We start from the raw sequence: 25,314 nt of genomic DNA on the forward strand, positions 1-25,314 counted from the left end.
TGCAGTCTTGATGAACAACTGCAGAGACAGCTGACCTCTTGTTAAGAGTTATGGATTTGGTAACTTTTACCTGAAATAAATTCCCAAGTACTTGGAGGTGTTTGCATACATAATCGGTATCATTTTTAAGTAGTGTTCAAATAATTTTCATATCTGGAACAATGTGCACAAATAGTAGGAACTTAAAGTTACTGAGGAGTTCAAACCTAATTATATTTGTTGATTCATTTTCACTCAAGAGGGCCAAAACAATGAAAACGTATCAATGAGTTGTCTATCTTGTGGGCCTTCATTATGTTTGATATTTTACTTAAAAATAACTTATAAAATTTTATTATTACCTTTCTCTAGTATTTGTTCAGTATTCCTAGAATGATCGTATCTATATTTCTAAACCAGGACCCTTTTGAGAGTGAAAAAAAATGCTCGTAATTATGACAAGAGGCCTAAATCAGGGCAGGTGGTCACCCTAAATATAACCTATTTATCCTTGGTTATAATGTAATTTTAATTCTATTGTAGAGTCTCATAAAGAAGTATATTATTAATTCAGTAGTTCTCAACTTTTTTTGTATATCAGAATCACTTGTAAAGCTTTCTTAAAACATATATTTATGATACTAAACCATCAGAGATTCTGATTCACTATGTTTGTTGGGCATCTATTTTTGTTTCAGTATCATTGTTTATTTAGATGAGTAGTCAAGGTTGAGCACCACAGATAAAAACTGGTAATTCTCATTCACAAGCAAATGTAAAGAAGGTAAACCCATCTTTTATAGACTATTGGTTATGATAATCCATGTGAAAATTTACTTCTTTAAATGGGATCTATTATTGTTAAGCTTTTAAATTATCTTTAATAAATTAAGAAAAAATGAGCAATAAATTGCTATTATGTATGTATTAACATATGTCAAACATAAAGGTTATGGGCAACATTTACTACATAAAATACCTTTTAGTGGCTTTCTTCTGTTTTGCATTGTTTCTGAGTTTTTTTTTTTCTTTTTTAACTTAGGCTTTGCACTTAAAAATAGCATTGTATATAGTATATTCACTAACTGTGTATATACTTTTAAAGAAATACGGTTGTTTACGCTGTTTGAAGATGGTGGTTTATTCTTTACTACCTCTGAAATGGATTATTTCATTAACTCTATATAACTGAGCTGATGGTTTTACAGTTATTTTGTCGAACTAATATAACGGATATTTATGGGACAGAAAAAGATATTTTCAGGATTTATTCATTGAGAAATAGAAAATAAAATGAAAGACTAATGGTAAATTTTGTTATTCTGAAGAATTATTTGCGAGATAGATTGCTGTCATGGGGCAGTGTTAATGCTTAATCTGTTTATAGTTTTCTGAATTAAACTCTCACAGGTCATACTAAATTTCCTCCTAACTCTGAATAAATATTTCTTTAAGAATGCAATACTTTTCAATATTTTTTCATTGAAGTGTTTACATAGCGATTAAGTTGATTTAATAAGAAAAGAATTTAGATTTCTTAGGGGAAAAAAGCTCAGTAAATATCATTTATCCACTTTTTTTTGTAGTACATAGTAAATTAATAGCTTTACCTTCCCAAACTATAACCTTGGATTACTCATGTCTCTTTTCATTCGTTCTTTCACTCAAGAAATATGTATTGAATATCTACTGAATTCCAGGCCAGGCATTGTTCTTGGTATTTGAGATACATTAGTGAACAAAACAACAAATACCCCTACTCTCATAGAGCTCACGTTCTAGTTGGGGAAGGCAGACAATCAACATAATAGGTAAATTATTAGGTGGTGAGTGCTATGGAACAAAATAGAACAGGGTAAGGGGGATTTTTCTGTTATATGTAGGACTTGATTAACAGGACCATTTGCCTTACTAACAATGCAGATATAGTTCATTATGGATATGTGAGTCACATGCAGCTTGATTTATGTAGGCTAGTCCCTTAATGTTTTTTTCTTTTTTCCTGCCAGTTGGTCTAGGGTTATTTCTTTTCTCCTCATAGTTTGCCTGTCTAATCACCATTTGTATTTCAGTATTTAAGTGTTCAGTGAGGTCATTGTGAGGTATAAAAAGATAAATAAACCTGATACCACTCTTCGGAGAGCTTAGGGACTAATGTTCTATAACTAGTTCGAGTGGTTCCCCCTGCTGGCATGATTGATAAAGATGGCCAAATGCAAGTTTAATTGCTGATATATAAAACAACTGGCCAGTTTGAGTTTTTCTTCCTTTTTGTGTTAAAGACCTAACAGTTTGTATATTTTTGTATGTATTTGTTGCTTGAATGAAATGACTTAAAAAAGCACTGGGGGCTTGATCTGTTGTTTAACTATATAAATCAGTTATATATGGATAATGGATAATACCCCGTGTAGGTATAGCCCTTAGAACTAGATTATCAGTCATTTTAAACTAAAAATGTCTGTGCACGTGTGTGTTTGTATGAAAGAAGTTAATAAGGAAAATTGATGGATTCTTATTCTCTTTAATACCTTTGGAACTGTCAGAGATGATCATAACTTTAAAGTATAATTTTTGGGCTAATTAGATATTAACTGGGTTGTGAGTTGCACTCAGAGTAGGCAGTAGATTAGCTCTGTTTTTGAAGTTTCTGCTTATGTACTACTCTCCTACATGTATTTGGCAGTTAGTAGTATTAGAAAGATTTATAGGTAAGTGTAATGTCATGCAGACTACTAACTGATGATTGGGAAGATTGAGGAAGGATTGAGATGAAACTATTATTCTTTCAAAACCTTTCCTGAAGAAAAGTTGTACATTATAATTAGTGGTATTGGCACAAAGTAAGTGACTTGTTTTAATATCATTAGTTCATGTGTTTGTTAATTAAAATATTCAAAACACTTTTCCAGTCTTAATGAGTAAACAGTTTTATTAGGTGATTTTTAAATGGTCAGATTTCGTTTTGCTGATAAAATTGCACATAATCATTGATTTTGTGTTATTTCTTTAGGTAAAGGTGTGTTTATATTTGCAGAGCATATATACTTAGCAGAATGAACTTACCTTTGTTCCCCCTTTCCTTTTCTGTATTAGGCTATTGTGGCGCTGATATCAAGGCCCTGTGCACTGAAGCCGCTCTGATTGCCCTTCGCAGGCGTTATCCCCAGATCTATGCTAGCAGTCATAAACTGCAGCTAGATGTTTCCTCTATAGTGCTCAACGCCCAAGATTTTTACCATGCAATGCAGAATATTGTGCCTGCTTCCCAGCGTGCTGTCATGTCTTCGGGACATGCACTATCCCCCATCATAAGACCACTGCTGGAAAGAAGCTTCAACAACATCCTAGCAGTCTTGCAAAAAGTGTTTCCTCATGCTGAAATTAGCCAGAGTGACAAGAAAGAAGGTACTCTAGATTATTTTTCCTTGTTGTTAAAATGAAACCAGTACAGGCATAAATAAATAAATCGTAAGTTTCCTTATATATATGATTATTTATGTGTCACTTTTTTATATTTGCCATGAATATAGAAAATGTATCTTTTTCATTCACCACTATATATTCCAGGCCTGGCATGTTTCTTTGCATTTGGTGGTTGCCTAGGGAATGTTTATAAAAAGAACGAACGTTTGTTCTGGTTGGTTGTTCTTGGGACATTCTGACTATCTTACAATCTTTAGGAAAGTTGACTCTAATAAAAATGGCTTACGTTTATTTTATTATTATAAAGCCCATACATAAATTGTCATTTATTAATCCTCATAACAATCCTGTGGGGCACGTACTCTTATTTCATAAAGGAGGAGAATGCGAGACTTACAGATGTCGTCACTTAATTCAGTAAGTTTTAGAGCTTGCTGACCCAGGGAGCCTGACTCCAGAGCTCATGCTCTTACTATGTCGCTGTAATGCCCCTCTGGATTCAACTCATAAATATCTATTGTTATTAGCAGGGCAGTCTGCAGTGTGCTGTGCTAATGGAGTGTAAATTTTTAGTGAGGGAGTAAATCAGAACCTGGTTGTAGACCGTCTTGAATTCTAGCTTCAAGATTGAAGTTTGGACCTGAGATAAAATCAGAAAACTGCCTTTAAAAATGTCACGCATTTATAGGAAAACTCGAAGTTCATAAGCTAATCAAAGTAAGACCCATGAAGTTTAAAGAGAAAGTAATGTATTTTATCTTAATTTCCCCAGTTCCTAGTATCTTGTTTGGCATGTAGTCTGGACCAAATAGAAAATTGTTCAATGAATTATACTAACATTGAGAATATTACATATTGAAAAATCATCAATATTCAGTGATTTTTGCTGTCATTATAAATATATTTTTCAGAAACTTAACTTTTTAGGAATAGATTCTCATGAAATATCACATGGCTTACTTGATTTCTTAAATTTGTCAAATAGAAAAGGGAACAAATATTTTATTATGTTTGAGCCAGGTACTCTGCCATGAATTATACATTTCTTATCTCTGATTTTTTTTATAACTGTGAATATGTATCTTTTCCCAAAATTTTATAATTTTAGAAAACTTACATCACCTTTAGAAAATCGTGAATATATTACCTTCCCTTCTGAGAGATTGGGATAGCTCCTTATTTCTATTTGAGAATTTTTACAGCATTATCTGTGTTTTATTATTTTTCCATAAGTATAGAATATGCGTTCAAATTTTTCTTCATGTGCCAGTGGAGAAAAGATACCACATTTTATTTGGTTATTAATAATTTTTTTTACTTATTTAGATGTATCATTCTGGCTTGTTTTGGTCCTTAATATTTTTCTTAGACAAGTATCCTTTCGTTGTGTATGAAATTATCACTTAAAAGATACTAAATTATTTTTCAGGTTAACTTTTACAATATTAGCTGTAGTAACTACTTAACTTTCAAAAGCCACTGAAATCTATATCTGCCAATACCATTTAGTATCTGTTTCTTTGGGGGCCGGGGAGGGGATATGATTTCTATCAATCTTAATTTTATCCCATTTCTCCTACACATGTAGGTAGCATTGCTTTTTATTGAGTGAATTGACATTTTTGTTAGGTATGTGTGAAGTATAGCTATTAATATTTCAAATTGTAGTCCAGGCAAATTTTTAAGTATAGCGTTCTTAATAGGGACTTTAGTTCCTGTTAGTCCATTGAGCGGTAACTTAAGACCTATATAGAGACTAATGTTACTTGAATGAGTGCATTTTTAAGATTGGCTTTGTTTCCACTGAATTTCTGACTCCTGTCTCAACTGGATTAGGTTTTGAAAAAGGGATATGTGTGTGATGTGAAAAAATAAGGGTCAGTTTATTATTCCTTCTTGTTGATTTTGTAAGAACTGGCCGTAACTCAAATATCCTATTAATTTATACCAAATATCTTACATGAAATGTATTGGTTTTGCTCAAAGTTAACTTAGATTTTTAGTAAGTAGGTGGGTATTTTATAAGAGTGACATTCTTTTCCAGTATTCTTATAGTTAGTCAATAATATCTCCCAAATTACATCTCATAATACTTAAGTAGTCTGTAAAGGTGAAAGAATTACATTAATTTCATTTATAAGTGATTCAAAATATAGTAGTTTGTCAATTTGCCTGGTCAATCTGTATTATTTGGTAGATAACTTATTAATGTCATTTGATTTTTAAACCCGTTTTCTGTAGCTTTGGTAGAGCACTAATATTAAATGACTCTATAAGCCTCAATAGTGATTTTTTTGTTTTTGAACAGATATAGAAACTCTAATTTTAGATGATAGTGAAGATGAAAATGCTTTATCAATTTTTGAGACCAGTTGTCACTCAGGATCACCAAAGAAACAGTCATCAGCTGCTGCTGTACATAAATCCTACCTTCATTTTACAATGTAAGTAATTTATATCCAATTTTTTTTAGTTTAGCGTGATTTTTACTACTTTATAGCTAGAATTATGGTATAATTTGACTTACGGTTGTGACCTTGAGAACTTTGTTTTTCTGTTGTTTGGACACAGTTCCGAAACACTCAGTAAGTATAATTTTTTGTGTGGTTGATAGTAAATTGGTTTATTGGTCAACTAAAACTTTTTTCTAAATCATGTGCTTTTTTTTTTTTTTTTAAACCAACGTGGAAGGGAGGGTTACCTTTAGACAGTCAACTCATGTCCTCAATTTTATTGCTTTTGATTTGAACTACAATGAACAGAAATGAAATATTTATCATGACCTAGAGTATTTTAATTTGTAATAAGTTTCGGATGATAATTTAGGGACTCTAAGGGTACTAAAGAGATTTTGAATTAGAATTGCTCAGTAATTAAACCAATAACTTTTTGATTCTCCAAAACCCCATTAGTTTACACTTTACTAATTTAGATTTTATGGTTTTTCTATTTACATTTACCTTTATCTATGTTAAAGCAGCTTTGCTGTGTACTTTAATGGGTAAACAATTTTAGTGCTAATCTAATTTTAATTAAGGGACCAAATAGTTTTCAAATACTAACAGCATCATCTTGAATTTACATAATTAGCATGATAGTTAAAAGGCCATAATGCTTCAGTCAGGTAGATTAATCGCACTTTTATTCGAAGATGCTGGATTGTATGTTGGATTGTATGTATTTTTAAGTAATTTTTCGTTTGTGATATTTTGAACAAATTTAAATCTTCAACTGGAAGTTTCTCCTATGTAGATTTTGATGAAATGTTAATTTGACTATTTGCATTGATAACCGTTTATTGTTTTCCATTTTTAAAAATGAGACTAAGTTACTTTCATTTACTCTTTTTTTTTTTTTTTGATGTGTTTGTTCTTTAACAGCAAACTCTTCTGTTAGAAACTTTTTGTTCTACTTCATATCATTTCTTTATGCCCCCAGGGAGATTTTCTTAGACTGTTTAAATAATTTTACATATCTGTTTTATTGATGGCTAAGGGAAAACAAACTAATTATTTTTCTCCACACCTGGCTAGCGTCTGTGTGTGTGTGTGTGTGTGTGTGTGTGTACAATTTTTAGTTATTTGGATTTGAAATACATGATGGCAGAGCTAAGAAACTATCAGGAGATGTAGGTTTCAATTTTATAAGAGCTCTGTTGTCAGTAAACTGATACAGAAGTAGATTTGATATTTGATAACTTCACATGCAGTTTTGAGTTTGCCTTTTTATTAAGAGCATTCTCTGCCACTGATTCAATGTGTATCATTTGTATGATTCATTTTGTTTGGTTTAGCCTTTCTGAAATTGGTTTAATTTTAGCTTCCTTTACATAAGCTTTTCTAGTTCATTAATTTGACTTTGATTTAATGGTTAGACAGCTATATCCCAGAATAAGCTTTTTTTATTGTAGATGTTTTGATAAATTACATTCATTTCTTTTTCTTTTTTTTTTTTTTTTTTAACTTTTATTAGCATTTATTTGATGCTGCATTTACGCCCAGGCCATAAGATTTTGTTTCTTTAGTTTCTTTGGGGAGATCTTTTTCTCCTTTTCTGGTTTAGGCACCGTCTGCTCTTTCTCAGTGCGGATCATCTCAGCGTGGCGGGGGAGCTCCTGTATGCATTAACCCACCACGAGCTCTCTGTACAAGTTCTCTGCCTCTTGGGAGCTTTGTTCACCTCTGATCCTGTCTTTTAAAATCTTTGCCCCAGCCAGATAGCTGAAAATAATATTTTCTTGTTTATTTGAATAATTCACTTGTTATTTCATATATTAATTCACTCATTCAGATATTTTGTCAAAATGCCCATCATGTGCTTGATGTTGTGCTAGGTACTTGTAATATGTCAGTGAATAAAATGGACTAAACTCTCTGTCCTTATTCAGCTTACATTTCAGCTGGAGACAGATAGTAAAACAGTAAGTGTAATAGATAAAATGTTGCATAAGTACTATGAAAAATTGTAGCGAATACTAGTGTTAAGGGAGTTCCTGGGAGTTGATGAGTTGCCAATATCCTTGGATATATATTTTGACATACTTGCCAAATTTAATTTTGGGAAAATTGTACTTTTTCCCACTCTCACTAGTGATGAAAATACTAATTTTCCATCATCTATTCACTAATAATGGGTATTAAAATTAATTTTTAGTTTATCAGTGTAGCAGATAAAAGATGTTTCTCATTTTCATAATTTTTTGACGACTCTGTTAATAACTACCAAATCTTTCTCAAGGCTAGCTCGTTTTTGAGTCTTAGATCCTGTCCAGCTACCTGTCTCCCTTTTTTGTGCCACAGATCTTTAAGTATATACTGGACTGTGTCTCCACTTCTCTGCCTGTGAATCCTGTGAGTTACTATCCATTCAGTTATCTCAACTGGAATTGGACATCATCCTCAACTCCTTCCTCTTTCTTCCCTTTTGTGTCTAGTCAATGACCAAGTCCTGTTGATTTTCTTTACTAAATAAGTTCCACCTCAGGCCGTTTCTTCTCATCTCCTCTGACACTATCTTTTCTTGTCTGGACTATAATTTAACATCTTATATCTGGTTTATTATAGCAGACCCCTACCTGGTCATATTTTCTCCTGTTTTGCCATCTTTCAAAATCCTTTCCTATACTAACATACTGAACTAGAGTTATCTTCTAAAAACATGTATAAGATGATGTCACTTCTCCTGCTTAAGCATCTAAATGTTGCCTCGTTGTCTTTAGTGTACATTACAAACTTTTAACATGGCTTATAAAAACGCTTCATAGCCTTTCATAGTCTGATTCCCCTTCCCTCTTCCCCTCCTTAACCCCGGTACCTGTACCCCAACATTGCCCTGAAACATTAAAAGAAGGTGGCTGTATGAGCTATGTCCATTAACCCAGAGGGCCAAGAACCTCTGGTTCTTTGCACATCCTATTTTTATTTCTTGGATTTCATCCTTTCTGCCTCCAATCTGTTGGGTTTGTGCTTTGTTAACACTTTTCCAAGAATGCCTTCTATGAGTCTCTAATTGGGGTCTCTCAAAGCACCCTACACTTAAACAGTACTGCTTGTTAATCACACTAATTATAATAATCTGTGTATCTCTTCTTCCCACAAAATACCATTCAGTTATGAGCTCTGTGATAACAGTGGTTTTGTTGGATACCTAGGTCCAAGCATTCAGCATAGGAAGCAGTCTACAATTGTTAAATGAATGAACATTTAAAAAATGTCCATGTGTATTTTCTTTTTGAATTGTCTGTTTATATCCTTTGCTCATGTAGGTATTTTTTGTTAACACTGTGCACATTAGCTCTTTATACATCAAGAATTATTCCTGTTAATGGCAAATTCCTTGTCTCATTTGGTGCACATTGTAATTTTTGAGTTACAAAAGTTGTAATATTTTTATGAATTAAAAGTACATCAATCTTGATTTTTCTTTCTTTGTTTCTGTGTTCATATTCATTTTGTTTAATCTGTGAAATGAAGATCTGATCCTCCCTATTTTGAACTTATTTCATAATCCATCCCTGTTCCATTTATTTTTTTATGGTTATTATTTTATGTAAAATTCTTTCAATTACTGTGATTTGTTTCCTGGGCTGCCTATTATCTTCCACAGAATTGAGTTTCTTTTCTTTTGTGTATTCTCCATTCTATTCTGTTATTCTGTTCTGTAATAAGTTTCTGTATAAAGTAGGGTACGTCTTAACCTAGTGGTTCAGAACCTGGGCTTTGCAATTGAATGGACCTGAATGAGAATTTCAACTTAGTCACCACCGAGTTGTATGAATTTATACCTAATCTCTCTGAGCCTTGGTTTTGTCGTCTCTTTAATAAGTGGAAACTGTATTCATAGAATTTTTAAGAAAGTTAAAAAAGAAATAAAATTGGAGCTAACATGCTTTTCCAAAATTTTCTTGATTATTCTTTCAGATAATGTTGTGAATAAGTTTAAAATCTCCCCTCTCCCTCAAGGTCTTTTGGGATTTTGATTTGAATTTTTTAAATGTATAAAATACCATATATATATGTATTTAACTATCGTTAACTATAAATGCATTAGGAAGAACTGACTGTGTTGTCAGGCTCATGATATTTTCCATATAGTTTCATACTTTTCTTGCTAAGATTATTTAGTATTGTTTGTTTTGTCATTTATATTTTTGCACTTATAAATAGGATCTCCTTTCCTTTTTTATATTGGTTATTAGTGATGTTTAGGAAATGTTTTGATTTTTTTTAAATTTCAATTTTCTGTCTTGTTACTTTGCTGGTAGATTCTGACAGTTACTAGGTGAATCTTGGATTTTGTAGTACATAATCATATCCTTTACAAGTAGCAGTGTTTTCTCTTTCTTTTTATTAGTTCCATTTTTTATTTGCTTTATTCTTGTTGCTTAGAATTTTCTGCATTGTCTATAGTGATACCAGATAAACTTGTTTCATTTATCATTTTAATGGTGCTTAGACTCTTGAGAATACAAATTGAGTTTCATTTAATGTATTTTCCTAAATTTACCTTCTCTTGTGTAGGGCTTTAGATGTCATGTATTAGGGTAAGAACAGTTTTTACTGGCCTAGAAACAAAATTTGTTACCACTGGAAAAGTCGTACATTTTTTTTTTCTATTTCAAAAATTGTGCTTTAAAATATATAAAATTTACCATTTTAACCATTAAAAAAAAGACCTACATTTTGGGTAGTCTTCAGATGTACCTTCTTGTTGGAGAAATGGGATTCTTTTTTTTTTTTTTTTTTTTAAATTGGGGAAGGGGAACAGGACTTTATTGGGGAACAGTGTGTGCTTCCAGGACTGTTTTCCAAGTCAAGTTGTCCTTTCAGTCTTAGTTGTGGAGGGTGCCGTTCAGCTTCAAGTTGTTGTCCTTTCAGTCTTAGTTGTGGAGGGCACAGCTCAGCTCCAGGTCCAGTTGACGTTGTTAGTTGCAGGGGGCACAGCCCACCATCCCTTGCGGGAGTTGTACCGGCAACCTTTTGGTTGAGAGGACGCACTCCAACCAACTGAGCCATCCGGGAGCTCAGCGGCAGCTCAGCTCAAGGTGCCGCGTTCAATCTTAGTTGCAGGGGGTGGAACCCACCATCCCTTGCGGGACTCGAGGAATTGAACTGGCATTCTTGTGGTTGAGAGCCCACTGGCCCATGTGGAAATCGAACTGGCAGCCTTCTGAGTTAGGAACATGGAGCTCTTACCGCCTGAGCCACCAGGCCGACCCAGAGAAATGGGATTCTTAACAAATGACGTTGGTTAATTAATAAGTAGATCACACTCAGTGTCTCAAGCATTTTCCAAGTTAATATATGTGGTATGATAGGATGAATACTCATGTATTTTTACTTTCTTTTAGAATGGATTTTTGTACTTTAACATCTTGGTTATTAATGTGGTCAGAAAGATCAGCATTTTAAAACCGTAATTAATGAAAAATGATTCACTGTATTTAAAAAATAAGAAAGATTAGGAAGTTCTATTAATTTGGAGTTACTTTCTTTTAAGGGAGATATAATGTTTCATATTGATCTTCAGAGTGCATGGTTTTGAAATAATTATTCTGTGTTACATGTATTGCAGGTCACCATATCATCAGCCAACCTCTTACAGGCCAAGATTATTGCTGTCTGGAGAACGAGGCTCAGGTCAAACTTCTCACCTTGCTCCAGCACTTTTGCACACTCTAGAAAAATTCTCTGTGCACAGACTAGATCTCCCTGCGCTTTATTCAGTTAGTGCCAAGACACCTGAGGAATCGTGTGCACAGGTATGTTTGTGCCACTCCAGAGCACTTTCAGCTGGCGTACTCTTCATAGCTCAGTAATGTTATAGGTAAAAGTTTTTTCAAAGAACAGTACTATGAATATTAACATTTTGTTGCTTATTCATTACCATTATTACATTAAGGCAGAGGATCCTTTGATATGTAACATTTTTCATAATGAGCTGATTGTTTTTTGCTAGATGCTTCATTTCTGAAATGTTAATATCCTGTTTCTTGCATTAAGGTTTAACAGTGTAGAAAGTGAGTTTCTTTTGCCTTTTTCTGACCCTCTTTTCACACTTACGGCTTCAGAGCCTTTCTAGACTCCTGTCTGGACGTAGAGTCTTAATATAGAAAAGGAAATGATATCCAATTTGAGATGCCAGGATTTAAAGTTTATATAGAAAAGTGATAGCAATTAAAAAATTATATGTATTTGTATCTGTAAAGTGTGTTTGATATTATATTAGAAGTGTAATGGAAGAAATAGCAACTAAGTTTACCTAGGGATTAATTTCAACAGTTAATTTGCAGGGCCTAACAGAAGAAATCTAAAAATTCAGTTGAGGACAGTTGAATAAATGAAAGACACACGTTGTTTTAAGTACAGTACTCCAATTAAAAGTGCGACTCAACTCAAATTGTACAGATTTAAAAAAAGTCTCCGCTACTTTGCTTATTGGTTGTGGCCTTGGACAAATTGCTTAAACTCCTTGAGCCTTAATTTTCTCATCCATGAAATGAAAATAATGATACGATATAAGTTGTGATTTTTTGTTTGTTTGTTTTTGGTTGTGATTATTAAAACAAGCTCCTTCAGTAAGCTTGGCATACAGCTCCCAGCAGATGTTAGCTATCATCATATTTACTACTGCTGCTGCAGCTCCTTTCACAGCTAATGGCTGGTAAGACTCAAAATTGGAAAGCTGTGAGTTCTTTTCTAATTTAATGTATAAATTAAGTGTAATCTCAATTATACTTCCTCCAAAATTTAAGAGGAGAAATTAAAAAAAGGACTTTGTGTTTCCTTTAGATAATAAGTAGGAGCATAGCAAGGAGAATTCTAGAGGAAAAAGCATAATGAGGGAGCCCTACTAGATTTTTAAAGATGTAATAGAACTAGAGTAATAAAGAATTTGTACCTGTGCAGGGATAGACAGACAAAGTAATAGAACAAAAGGGAGAATTCACGTTTAGGCCTGAATAGAGAGGAGAATTTAGTATCATGATGATGATTATATGATGATGACATTTGATATAAGTAGATAGAATAGATGTACTATTCAATAAATGGTCTTGGAAAACTGGCTGGCTTTATGAGGGGGAAAAGAAAAAACAAAAAAAAAACTGTATTTCCCACATTTTTCTGTAGCCCCACAATAAATTCTAGATTATAAATGAAACTATAAAAATATTAGAATTCACAAGATCAATATATTTCTTATATTAGATATGATAAAATAATTTCTAAGCAATAAACAGAATCTATAAAGATAGGAACAAATTTGACTTCATACAATTTTTAAATTACACATTCTTTAAATAAAATTAATAGACATAACCTGGTAAAAGGTATATTTGTAACACATGTCAAGGAAAAGTTTTGTAAATATATAAAAATATGGTAAAATCAATAAGAAGAAACAATAACAACCTAATATAAAAATTAGCAAAATATGGCGAAATAGGAACATGCCATTTACAGGGAGAAATAAATTAGAAAAATCAACCAATAAAAATTTGAAAAGAATCTTAGCCTCATAACTGAAAAAATATGCAAATTAAAGTAACATGATACCATTTAAAAACAATTATTAGGTTTGTAAAAATAAAATCAGTGATAATGGCTAGCATTGGAGATGTGGGACACTCATACTTAGTGGAAATGTCAATGTAATGATTTTGGAGTGTAGTTTGGCACTGTCCTTTAAAATTTCTAGTACATAAACCTTTTGACCCAGGAATTTTACATGACAGAATTTTCCCTACATCAGCTATAAGTATTCACTGCTGAGTATGCAAGCATATTCATCACAGCATTATGTAAAATTGCCAAACAAAGTAAGACAAAAAGAAACAAACTAAATGTCCTTTGATGGTGGACTGGCTAAAATAAATTATGGTATGTCCTCACATACAAAGGAATACTGTGAAGTCATTAACAAGAATGAGGTAGATTTACATAGGCTGATAGGAAAAGATTATGGAGAGCCTAGTGAAAAAAGCAAATTGTAAACCAGTCTAAGTATAATCTTCTTTGTGTTAAAAAAACTCTTAAAATATATGTATATATGTAAGTGGAAATTATATCCAAGAATAGCCCCCAAAACTATTAATAAATCATTGCTTTGGGGAAAGGAATTTGGAGGACTGGGGAATAGATAAACTTTGTCATTTTAGTTTACTCTCTGCTGTACTGTTTGGAATATTTTTTCTTTTTACATGTGTATTTGACAGTAGCAAACAAAAGATAAAATCATTGAAAGAGGAACATTTTTAAAGTGAAGAGGGTATTCTATCTATCATTGTTCCTTATGGCTACTATGTGTATATATTCACAAACACATACTGACTTAATGTTAGGTAAGGAAATATTTAGAAAGCATTGTAGTAAACAATGAATGTTCATTGTAGTAAACAATGTATGTAGTATGTTCATGTCACTGGGATCCGAGGATTTTTTCCCCTGAATCCTACTTGGCATCTTTGGGCTAAATTTGAATTCTAACTGTATACTGTTTGGTTTCTTTCACATATTGTGGCTTTCACTACCTTTTTTGTCATGTTGCTGGAGAGGATGGAGAGAGGTGTCACTTGGTAGTGGAAAATTACAAAAACCCACCATTTGTTGTTTTGGTTATATTACACTGCATCTAGTACATCAAAACATCTCATTTTCTTTGCTTTCACCTGTAAGCTTCTGGCTTAGAAGTGGAGCTTATTCCTGGATGTCCGTTCTGCTGGGGAACTGAGTCAGAATTTTGTAGTCATGATAGTCAAAGCTCAGACTTCCTCCGAACACTGGCCAGAGGCGAGGTAAACTGTCTGGGTTAATCTCTGATTATTTGTATCTTAGTGCATATTTAGAATTATTTTAAATGCATAAACGTAATCCTGTCTCTTCTAAAAAAATTATTCAAAAAGAGGCTATTACGTAATAAAACAGAGGAATTTTTCCCGCAGTTTGTAGAGATTGGCAAGCCTGGGTAGAAGTCGGTGTAAAAGTCCCAGGGAAGAAAGTGCATGAGTCAGGTGCTGAGATGCTGAAACATGAAAAACCCCTCTCTCTTATCTTTCTGTTCTATATTTCCTTTCTTCTCTTTTTCCTTAACTTCTCTTGGGAGCTAGTTCTCTTGTAGGCAGGATTATCTCTAAATAGATGTAGAACTTAACGGTTGGGTCTGTGGCAAATTATTCTTCTGTGCTCTTTTCCCCAGCCTCCAAGATATGTAATATAAATTGAAAATGCTTAACTACTGTAACATAACATGAAAGGTAATCTGAAAGGGAAGAAGTCTTAAATCACCTTTACAGGGCTGTATTTATATGTATGATAAGATGGAAAGGGGAAAGAGCCCTACTTGATATTTCTTTATACTGTGGGAATCATGCTTAATTCTTTTTTCTTTAAAACATATCCACACACAGGCATACATATGATAAAACTTCCTTGTCTTCTGACTCAGCTATTACTAATGTTATTAACTGGGTGAAAAATGGTAGAGGAGTTAGTGTCTGCTGTAGGGTTTTCTCATTGTTTCTTAAGATTTAGAGAGCATAAATCTTCTGGGGGTACATATTAAAATTACTGATTCTCTGGCTCTACACCCAGAGATTCCAATTCATTAAATTTTGGGTGAGCCTCATGAATCTGCACTTTAAATATCCCAGGTGTTACTATTGTAGATCTTCAGTAGATCCCACTTTGAGATACAGTACTTTAGCCGATCACCGGACACTAGTTACACATTTCTTACTGAAACAATTGCCACAGTTCATGATGTGACTGTGTGTGTGTGTACACGTCACTGAGCATTTCATAGTCTTCCAAAGGCTCTGGAAAGACAATGGAAAATCCTGGTGTAGCCTGGAAGATTTAGGATTGTGCCATTAAATTCCCAAGTGATTACTGAGCCCTACAACCAGGCAGGAGATGGTAATGTCTGTAGTGAAAGACTCATCTGTATTAACACTCTTAAAAAAAGTAGTAACGACTATGATTCCCTTTTCTGAAATTTTCAAATGTATTATTTTTTTGCCTTTTGTATTATTTCTACTGTTAATTTAGGAAAAAAAGCAATTGATGAGTGTGTTATAGTTTATCTTTTTCATTAATATAGAAGTATGATTGAATTGATACGTTTCTGTATGGTCTGTCAAAAGCTTTGGAGTTTGGATACTTCACGGTGTAATGAATAATTTTAAATGGTCAATAATAAGGGTTTTTTTTGGTGAAAAATTTAGTATTTTGCTTTCTCCAGAAAGAAATTGTATCTGGACATTCTCAGCAGAAATCCTTTTTGACTGAGTAGCATTAAGGAATTAATATACTTACCTATGTGTTTATTTTGGACACTCTTGTGTTTGTGCATAAAGGTTTCTGGATTTCTCCATAGCATTCTGTGTGTACTTTGGATACTCTTGTGTTTGTGCACATGGTTTTCTGTGTTTTACAATAGCAACAGCTTTTTATTTATTTATTTTTTTGAGTTGTAAACAAGTTAAATTATCCTGGTCCAGAATGTACCACATTTACGGAAATTCTTCCAAGTTTTTAGGCATTGAAAATATCAGAAAAGAATTTGAGTGATTTAATTTTCATAAAATGTTGATTTGTATTACAACCATCATTCAGAAACTCTAGTATACTTGTGTTTCATAACAGGCTAATTTTGTATGCTTGTAAAGAAATTGGGCACTTTATTTCTTGAATCCTGAATCTTCATATCACAGACAATGACTTCTTTTCACAGAGATAAATCAATAAATCTTAGGTAAATAAAATATATGTGGAGTAAAATGATATATATAGAATCAAGTTTTCAGTAATATAGATGTTTATTTTAATATTTTGTGATAACCCGGTGTAAGGAATTAAATAAACTTATTTTAATAGTGCTTTTAAATTTTAATGAAAATTGAGAATATTTTACCCCCCCCAAGATTTTTCTTTTACCTGTGTTTTATAAATTTAGCACATTCATAATACTGTAACATGACCAAGACAAATTCTGGGAATTTACTGATGACAAAAAGTCGTCTTCCTCTTTCTTATATAGCCCCTTTTAGGAAATTGAAGGCTGTACGGGAGCTTTCTGCTTCATTCACATTTGTATTTAAAATTATTCTACTTTTCAGGTTCTGAAGAAAATGGCTTGTTATGGTTATATATTCTTAATTTTAAAAATATAGTACATTTTTATGCACTGCACACTTTAATTTGGCAGCTAAAGTACTGACTTGACAGTTTAGCTTTGGAGAGAGAATAAGGACCGTTGTCAACATAGGTACAGTTTATATTACTAGTCCATCCTTACATGGACATTTCTAACTTCAGTGGCCTGATTTTTGCCTCTCATATCTTTAACATTCAGAGGAAGTAGTGATTTTTTTTTTTTTTTAATAAAGAAACTTAAAAAAATGTTATATAAGGGACCATAATGTCTGGGGCGAGAAGAGGTCAGAAGGAAATAGAGTATGTTGTTTAAATAATCAAAATGAACAGTTCACATACACTGGTGTTTGTTCATTTATTTGTGCAAGAGTGCTGGTCATGTCAGAGGTATTTTGAAACGGTTGGTTCAGTAATTTGGCCTACTGTCTTTTTTTCTCTATAACAGTTTTTCTGTTTTCTACTACACCTTGCACATCCACCAATCCAAGACACCCTGTAGGTGAGTATTTTTCTAGTTATCAAATGGCATCACTTGTTCCTAAGACAGTTGCCGCTTCACTAAAACCAGGCTTTATTTTTCTACTCTGAATTATCTGGTTAATTGATTTCACATAGTGTATCTCATTCCACAACTTTAAAAGTTACCAGCAAACTGCTGAGGAGCTGGTTTTACATTACAGAAAAATCACAATAGGATTAAGCTTTTTTTCTGAATTTTTAAATGCTATTTTCAGTATCTGTACTTTTTGAATTTTCATTACAAAAACTGGAGAATTAGAACAGGTTGACTATATATTTAAAGAAAATATGAAAGTTTATTTTAATATTCTGAGATACCATGTAGTAAGGAATTGAAAGGAAAAAGTGTTTTAGTAGTGCTTTTAAATTTTTCTAGAAATTAAGGATGTTTTTCCTCTAAAGGCTTAGGAGAAGAAATTTGAAAAAACCCTCAACTCTGTCAGAGTTGGTGATGCTTATATACCTAATTCAGCTTTGCAAATAAGTTTAAAACATCTACAGTACAGTATTATTTAACTTCTGGCACTGTAAAGTGTTTGTTATCACTTAACCTTCTGTTGCTTTGCCCATACTCTTTGATACTTGTTAGCAGCTAGATGTTCTCAGTGCATTGTCTTAGAAAACCTAACCTACAAGTACTAGAATGAAAGGCACAATTTCATTTTTTAGAAAGGCATGGGTTTCTCGTCTCTCCCTGTGCACGTGGTAACTTGCATGACTGAATTAGATGGTTAGTTTTGTGAGGTTTCTCAGTAAGCTATATATAGCTTGTTAGTCTTTTTCATATAATCACCTTTGTCTCCCTGCTGACTCTCCCTAGTTTTACCAGCACAGAGAGGGAGTTGGAAAGCGACAAAAGGTGTCGGTCATTATTTTCCACATACCATGCCTGATTTGAGTGGCATGTAATAGTTTTTTTTTTAATTTTTGGAATCAAATGCCTCACTTGCCTTTGTGCTGCTGTGTGGTTCCTCCCTTTTGCCGATATTTATGCTTGTTTTTCTCTTATGAATCTCCTACAAGAACTTTGGAAAACAATAATCCTTGGATTTTTCAAGATCCAGGATAAGAGTGTGCGTGTTTGCAGAAAAGGTCAAAATTTGAGAGTCCTGAAGGAGTTGTACTGTACAACTGTTCTGGATTGGTGGATATGCAAATATTAAAGGAAGGGAAGGAGCAAATATTACTTTTGATGTGAGTGATCATAACATCTACATTTCCAATTTGGGGAAACATTTATTTGAGCATCTTTCATCTGGTTCATTATTAAATTGGCAGTATATTTTATTTTATACAGGGTATTTAAAAAATTCACGCAACTGGTAGGCTCACTCAATTAAAGAAAAATAATCCTTTTGATTCTTAGGACTGTTTCTGATAATCATAATCATTTAAAATATTAGATTCTTATTTCTGTATCTTGCACATTACACAGGTTAATTGAAACATGTTTAAAATAAGGGAAAATAGAGAATTTTTAGAATTCTCAAATTGACAGAAGATAGATTTTTACACTTATTCCTATACTTATAAAAAATCTTGAAGAGATGTCATTAACCTGCGAGAATTTGTTGATGGGCTATTGAGCTGTTGTTGACGTACATGAAAAGGGCAGGAGTCCTGCTTGGCAGCTTACTAATAGCCCACCTGTTCCTTATTGGTAAGTGTTGGCAGAGTGCGACTGAAGCTATGCTCAGGACTCTTTAACACCTGAGGGAACTTTAGTTTGTATTTTCTGACAATGGGAGTGTCTCAGAACTTTTTGCTAATATATTTATTGCTCTTTAGAGATGTAAGAGTATTTTGTGACAGTTTTGAATTGAAGACTGAATTAATGGTAGGTAAAGAAGTAGTTCAGCAGGTGGTTCATTAATTTTAAGTCTAGGGTGGTACATTTTGTGTAAAGTGTTTATTCAACCCATGTTTAGTGACTTTAGGCAATGTGCACAAACGTGAACTGTGTCTGTCTTTTCTTCTTTGTGCTCCCTGACATCCCTGTTGTAGCTGACGTGGAGATGCATGATACCTCTTCATTTGCAGCGTATTTCAGAGTGGTGTTTTGCTTTACCTTTACATGGTAAATAAGTGGAGCAATGTGTACTACTAAGACACGCTGAGCAGGAATAGGAAAATGGCAAAACACTTCTTTGTTTAGGTGGGGCAAGAGTAGATAGAAGCTGTGCTGTGAAGGCTTGTGCCTCATGTCTTGCACAACTTAAATATTTGGGGTGAAAATAATTACAGTAACAGGCTTGACACCTTTCATGTGTTTGGACTTACTGGGTAGTCTTTGGAATAATATCAGTTTGAATTTTTAATTCCAGTTCTTTCCTTAATTAGATTTTTCGTGAAGCTCGAAGAACAGTACCTAGTATTGTTTACATGCCTCACATTGGTGATTGGTGGGAAGCTGTCAGCGAAACCGTGAGAGCAACTTTTCTGACTTTGCTACAAGATATACCATCATTTTCACCTATATTTTTGTTGTCTACCTCTGAAACCATGTACAGTGAACTGCCTGAAGAGGTAAGAACTGGTTAAATATTATCTTTATTATATTGTTTTAAAACAGTTGACCTTGTAAATTTGACACATTTGAATTACTCTAAAATCAGTACTGTTAAGATTCATGCCTTGGTTTTTCCACTTATTAGCTGTGTTAGTTAAGCAAGTTGGTTAATGTTTTATGTTTCAGTTTCTTTTTTGGTATAATAGTGATATATTCGTCAACATTGTGAAGCTTGAGATAATTCGTGCTTAGACCAGAACCCAACACGTGTGTGTGTGTGTGTGTGTGTGTGTGTGTGTGTGTGTATGACATATATATGGCACCTACTAAGAAGATCTTAGCTGTGTCATTGTCAATCCCATTATAATTATTCTTCTCATTCTTATCATCTGTTAGGTTATTGGTAGGATTTGACCTTTCAACTCTTTCATCAATAGCATCATGTTGACTATTATTACTACTGTGTATATTTTTCAAATCTGATATTTAGCTTTTGAATTCAAATTCAATTAATATTTAATATATTAGAATCAAAGGTAAAATCAGTTGGTTTTAGAAAACATTAGTAGATCAACTCACATATATAAAATTGATTTTTAAAAAATTGTTTTAATACCCTGAGCTTACCAGGTCTTGAGATTATCTCCTTTAGAAATGCGTAGAAATATTTTGCTCAGATGACACAGTTCATATAAGAGATTTGTATGTTTTAAGTGCTATAATATAAATCTTGATTATGTAGAATTTTATGATTAAGATATTTGTTTACTGAGTTGTTTTGTTTCAGTGCTTGTTAGCTATCTTGCTAAAGTGGATTTGTACAACTTACTGCTTTTGTAAGAAAAGTATATTAAATGTAGAATAATACATTTTTGGTTATTCAGAATGAGATATTATTTAAAGACCATTAATCAAAATGGTTTTTATCATACGGGGTAATGGTAGTTTAGTAGAATGTTGTATGTAGTAAGAGTAAAAAAAAACAAGGTACTGACATATTAGTCTTTTGACCTTGGATAAATACAGAGGGTGCCAAAAACATGTATACTCATTTTAAGAAAGGAGAAAACTGTATTAAAATCATAAAACTCAATATACTATACCAATAATAGAAGATGAATAGAAATCATGTGTATATGTTTTTTGGCACCTCTGGTATTTGAACCTGAAAAGCCTCAGTTTCCTTATCTATGAAATGTGGGTAACAGGCTTATTGGTATGAGGCAATATATGAGACAATTTATTTTGGAAACCACAGAGCTATAAAATATTAGTATTGTAAAGTAGGAATGTACTTGAAATTGGTTTAGAAGAATGGACTGAACCTAGACATAACCTAGGAACCACTTTTTAAAATTAGATCCTCACTGTCAACTAGTTTTATCATTTTATAAAGATAAAGAAAATTTGGAATAATTAAGGTTCTAGTTAGGAATATATAATTACTTGAAGTTTCCCTTATATTGTTTGAAAAATTTGTAAATAAAAGTCTTATGAACCCATCTTCTTGATACATCAATTTTAATACTGCTTATTTCTGTTTATTCACATACGTGATTTTATTGTTGGTTTAGTTTTTTAAAGCTCGCATTACATTGTACACATTTTTTTTTACATTGTACACATTTTCAATGTTGTATTGTCATAATTTTACATTTGCTTATCGATACCTTTGATTAGTAGCTAAAATATTAGAAGTTTTTTACCGTGTTTCTCTGAAGACAAGACCTAGCCAGACCCTCAGCTCTAATGTGTCTTTTGGATCAAAAATTAATACAAGACCTGGTCTTATTTTACTATAAGACTGGGTATAATATAACATAATATAATATAATGCCGGGTCTTATTAATTTTTGTTCCAAAAGATGCATTAGAGCTGATGGTCCGGCTAGGTCTTATTTTCGAGGAAACATGGTAGCATTGAGTCCTGAAATTTTAACTTTCTTCCCCCCTTTGTCTTCTATATTCTTTGCCCTTATTAACCAAGTAGCTATCATTTGTATTCACATTTGTGGGGTGAAGATTATGAGAATTCTTTCAGATTACGGATGACATATAACATGTTTTATATTAATTGTTCATAGGAAATCCTCCTCTGCCCCCAAGCCTTTCATTTTAATTTCAGCCATTAGAATGCTTGCTTTGTTTGGGTCACAAACTGACATAATAGTGAATAATACTTAGCACATACTGAGAAATATGTGGTGATGAAAAGCATAGCGTTGTGGACCAAGTAACCATAGGTTAGCAAGTGCCCGACCTCTGAAAGAAATGAAGTAAACAGTGGGTAGTAAAAAACCCAACGGATTTTAAAAGAAAGAAATGGCCAGTTACTATGGTGTATTTAAGAAAATACAATAGATAAGTTAAAATAATAGTAAGATACAGATTTTAGCCTATTAAATAGGCACATATAGAAAACAGTTAAATAAACTCTTTCTATAGCAGTCCATAATAATAGATTTAAATACTGTATGTACATACATTTTAGCTTGGCAATACCATTTTTAGGTAATTACTCATATCCAAAGAGTTTCTCATGGGCAAACAAAAAGATAAAGCACAGACAACACAAGAAATACAGTAGTTTTTGTCATAGCCTTTCTTCTTAGATTGGAAACTTGTATAAATGTCCTGTAGTAGGGGATTGGTTAAATTATAGTAGATCCCTTCCATGAAACACAATGAGACCATTAAAAATATTGATATGGAAAATACTTACTATAAAAAGATGTTTGAATTATATTGTTAAAAAATACAGGTAATACGTATGGTATTATTCCAGTTTATATAGAAATAACTATATTAGTTATATATATAATAAGACCGTGTGTGTGTATATGTGCATATGTATATATAAAATTATTAACAGAAATGCTAATAGTAATTATCTCTGGATATTAAGATTATAGCAATTTTCATTTCCTTATCTGTATTTTCTAAATCTTTTGTGAGGGAACTTTTTGGAGGTGATGGATATGTTCTAAAACAAACCTGTGATGATCACACAACTGAATTAATTTACTGAAAATCACTGAGCCTAAAAAAGGTTTAATGACAGATATTAGAAGGTTTGCCTAAGTATATCTGGGAGAGTCAGAGAAAGCATTACCCAGCAAGCATTGGCTTGAGTGGAGAGTTAAAAACCGGTTTAGGAAAGAGTGAATAGCATATGTAAAGACCAGTGTGAACCAATGTGAAAGAAAGCATGATTTTTTTCAGGAAATTATATATACAAGGCATGTCTTCTTAAAGCATGAAGTTTGAGGCTGGGAATATAAGTTAGTAAATTGAAAGAAAAATAATTCAGCCTACTTATAAAATGGTGGATTTCAAGCTTTTCTGTAATAACCTGGTAGGAGTATCAGGGGATTATTGTAGACTTGCTCTTGGACTGTTTCTATTCACAAAGTTTAACACAATATTGAAAAATGTTCCGAAGGAAGAATATTTAAAACAAATTAAATGTTTTGCTACCTTTGAACAAAATCCTACTACTTCTAGATGGTATTGTGTTCTATTTCTTTTTTCAAGACCCAGTTTAATGTTAGCTATTTCTGCTGTCTCTTGTCAAGTGCCTCTTCAGAGGTGTTGCAGGGTCTCCTCTATGTTTCTGTACTCTGTGATATCATAGTGCTTTCTTATGAGACTCTGAAGATCTCATAAGATCTTGATGGCAGGAAGTAAGCATATTTTCTTCAAGTTTATAACTGCAGTGTCTGGCATTACATTTGGCACATAATGGGTATTTAGTGGTAAATTTGCATGCCAGAACTTTTGAAGAGGGCCAGCAAAGCATAGACCAAAGGGTTGGAAGCAATTGTACGTGAAGGTAGTTTACAAAAAAATATTGGGAGGACACAGGATGAAATTTTATAAACTCTTAAAGGATTTGGCTTTGGATTGAGGTAAATAATTTTCCATCCAAATTTTGAATTCCAGTGTTTACTTTCATAGATTGTTTCTTCTCTGTCTTAGAATTTTAGAGTTGGGAAAGGCCTTGAGAGATTATATAATCTAGTCTTTGTTTATTCACTTTCTGACCTTAAGCTGCTTACTTAAACCTTTCCAAGCCCAAGATTCCTCATCTGTAAAATGAGGGATGCCTGCATACCTCATTGTTATAAAGATTGATTGAAATAATATTTATGAAATTCTTTGTCTTCATTCAATTCAGTAAGTGGTTAGACATAACAAATTGAATGGATTATTCAAAGTTTACCACAAATATATGGCTACATTTGGGCTAAAATCTGACATCTTGAATTTTAATCCAGTATTTCCACGCTGTCATTGTTGGTACTTCTTTCCTACTACTCTTAACCTTTTTCAATTGCAGTTTCCAATTTGATGTGGGTTAGGGAACAAAACCACAAGCTGTACTCATTTGGTACATGCTTATTATTCATTACTATGTGCCAGGCACTGTGGTAGGTATAGGAAAACAGATAAATAAGAAATGGCCTGTGTTCTCAGGGAGTTTGGTGTTTACCAAGTGGAAAGCAGACCTTCTAGAAAAACATATAAATTAAATAAAGTGTGTAGACAAATGTGGATGATGTAAAAATTTAAGCAGCATACCTTGCAAGGGGGACATCTGGGGTCAAAGTCTTTATAGAGCAGGTGAACAAAGGAAAGGTGTAGGTAATCACCAGTTGAAAGGAACTGAGGGATACAAGAATGACTGGCTTAATTTTGCCTTGTGAGTTTTGTATGGAGGGTGGTGTCATTGTGGAGCATTCTGTAAAGAGACCGAAGGTATATAGTTTATCTGCAGTAAAACCAGGATTCCAGAGGACACTGTGGAATAGACTTGGTATGGAAAGGGCCCAGGAAGGGAAGTCAGAGGAGGGAAAGGACACAGAACCAGCGTCAGAGAAGGCAGTGTTGTCGGCATCCTTCCAGCTCTCTATTGTAGATCCTAGGTAATTGCTTTTCAGCTCGTATGCAAAAGCCCTTTGAGATTGTTGCCATGTGACTACTACTATCTTTTTCGCTATTATCTGCTGACTCTCCCAGATACAGTATAATTTATTAATGAGTTGGGCAGCTGGATCATTCCTCCATTCTTGTTTAGTTCCTGATGTTGAACCTCTCAACAGCATAGCTTAGGACTAGGTTAACCCTAATCATACATGAAGATTAAAAATGGTACTGGAAATTGAAGAAATTGTGATTTGGTATAATAAATAAGCGTTTAATTCTCTCTATTTTTAATTTCTTTGTGTG

General features: G+C 33.1%; 1 protein-coding gene across 3 annotated transcripts in view; it reads left to right on the forward strand.

The window, feature by feature from the left end:
• The window catches only part of ATAD2B (ATPase family AAA domain containing 2B), a 109,895-nt gene that overhangs the window by 55,362 nt on the left and 29,219 nt on the right, over positions 1-25,314 (forward strand). For all 3 annotated transcript variants that reach the window (XM_033124811.1, XM_033124813.1, XM_033124812.1), the window contains exons 16-19: positions 3,076-3,387; positions 5,714-5,849; positions 11,479-11,665; positions 19,917-20,102. In XM_033124811.1, coding sequence (XP_032980702.1) covers positions 3,076-3,387; positions 5,714-5,849; positions 11,479-11,665; positions 19,917-20,102 — 821 coding nt within the window. The remainder of the gene's footprint in view (positions 1-3,075; positions 3,388-5,713; positions 5,850-11,478; positions 11,666-19,916; positions 20,103-25,314) is intronic.

Source organism: Rhinolophus ferrumequinum, chromosome 13 (genome assembly GCF_004115265.2).
Source record: "Rhinolophus ferrumequinum isolate MPI-CBG mRhiFer1 chromosome 13, mRhiFer1_v1.p, whole genome shotgun sequence".
NCBI lineage: Eukaryota > Metazoa > Chordata > Mammalia > Chiroptera > Rhinolophidae > Rhinolophus > Rhinolophus ferrumequinum.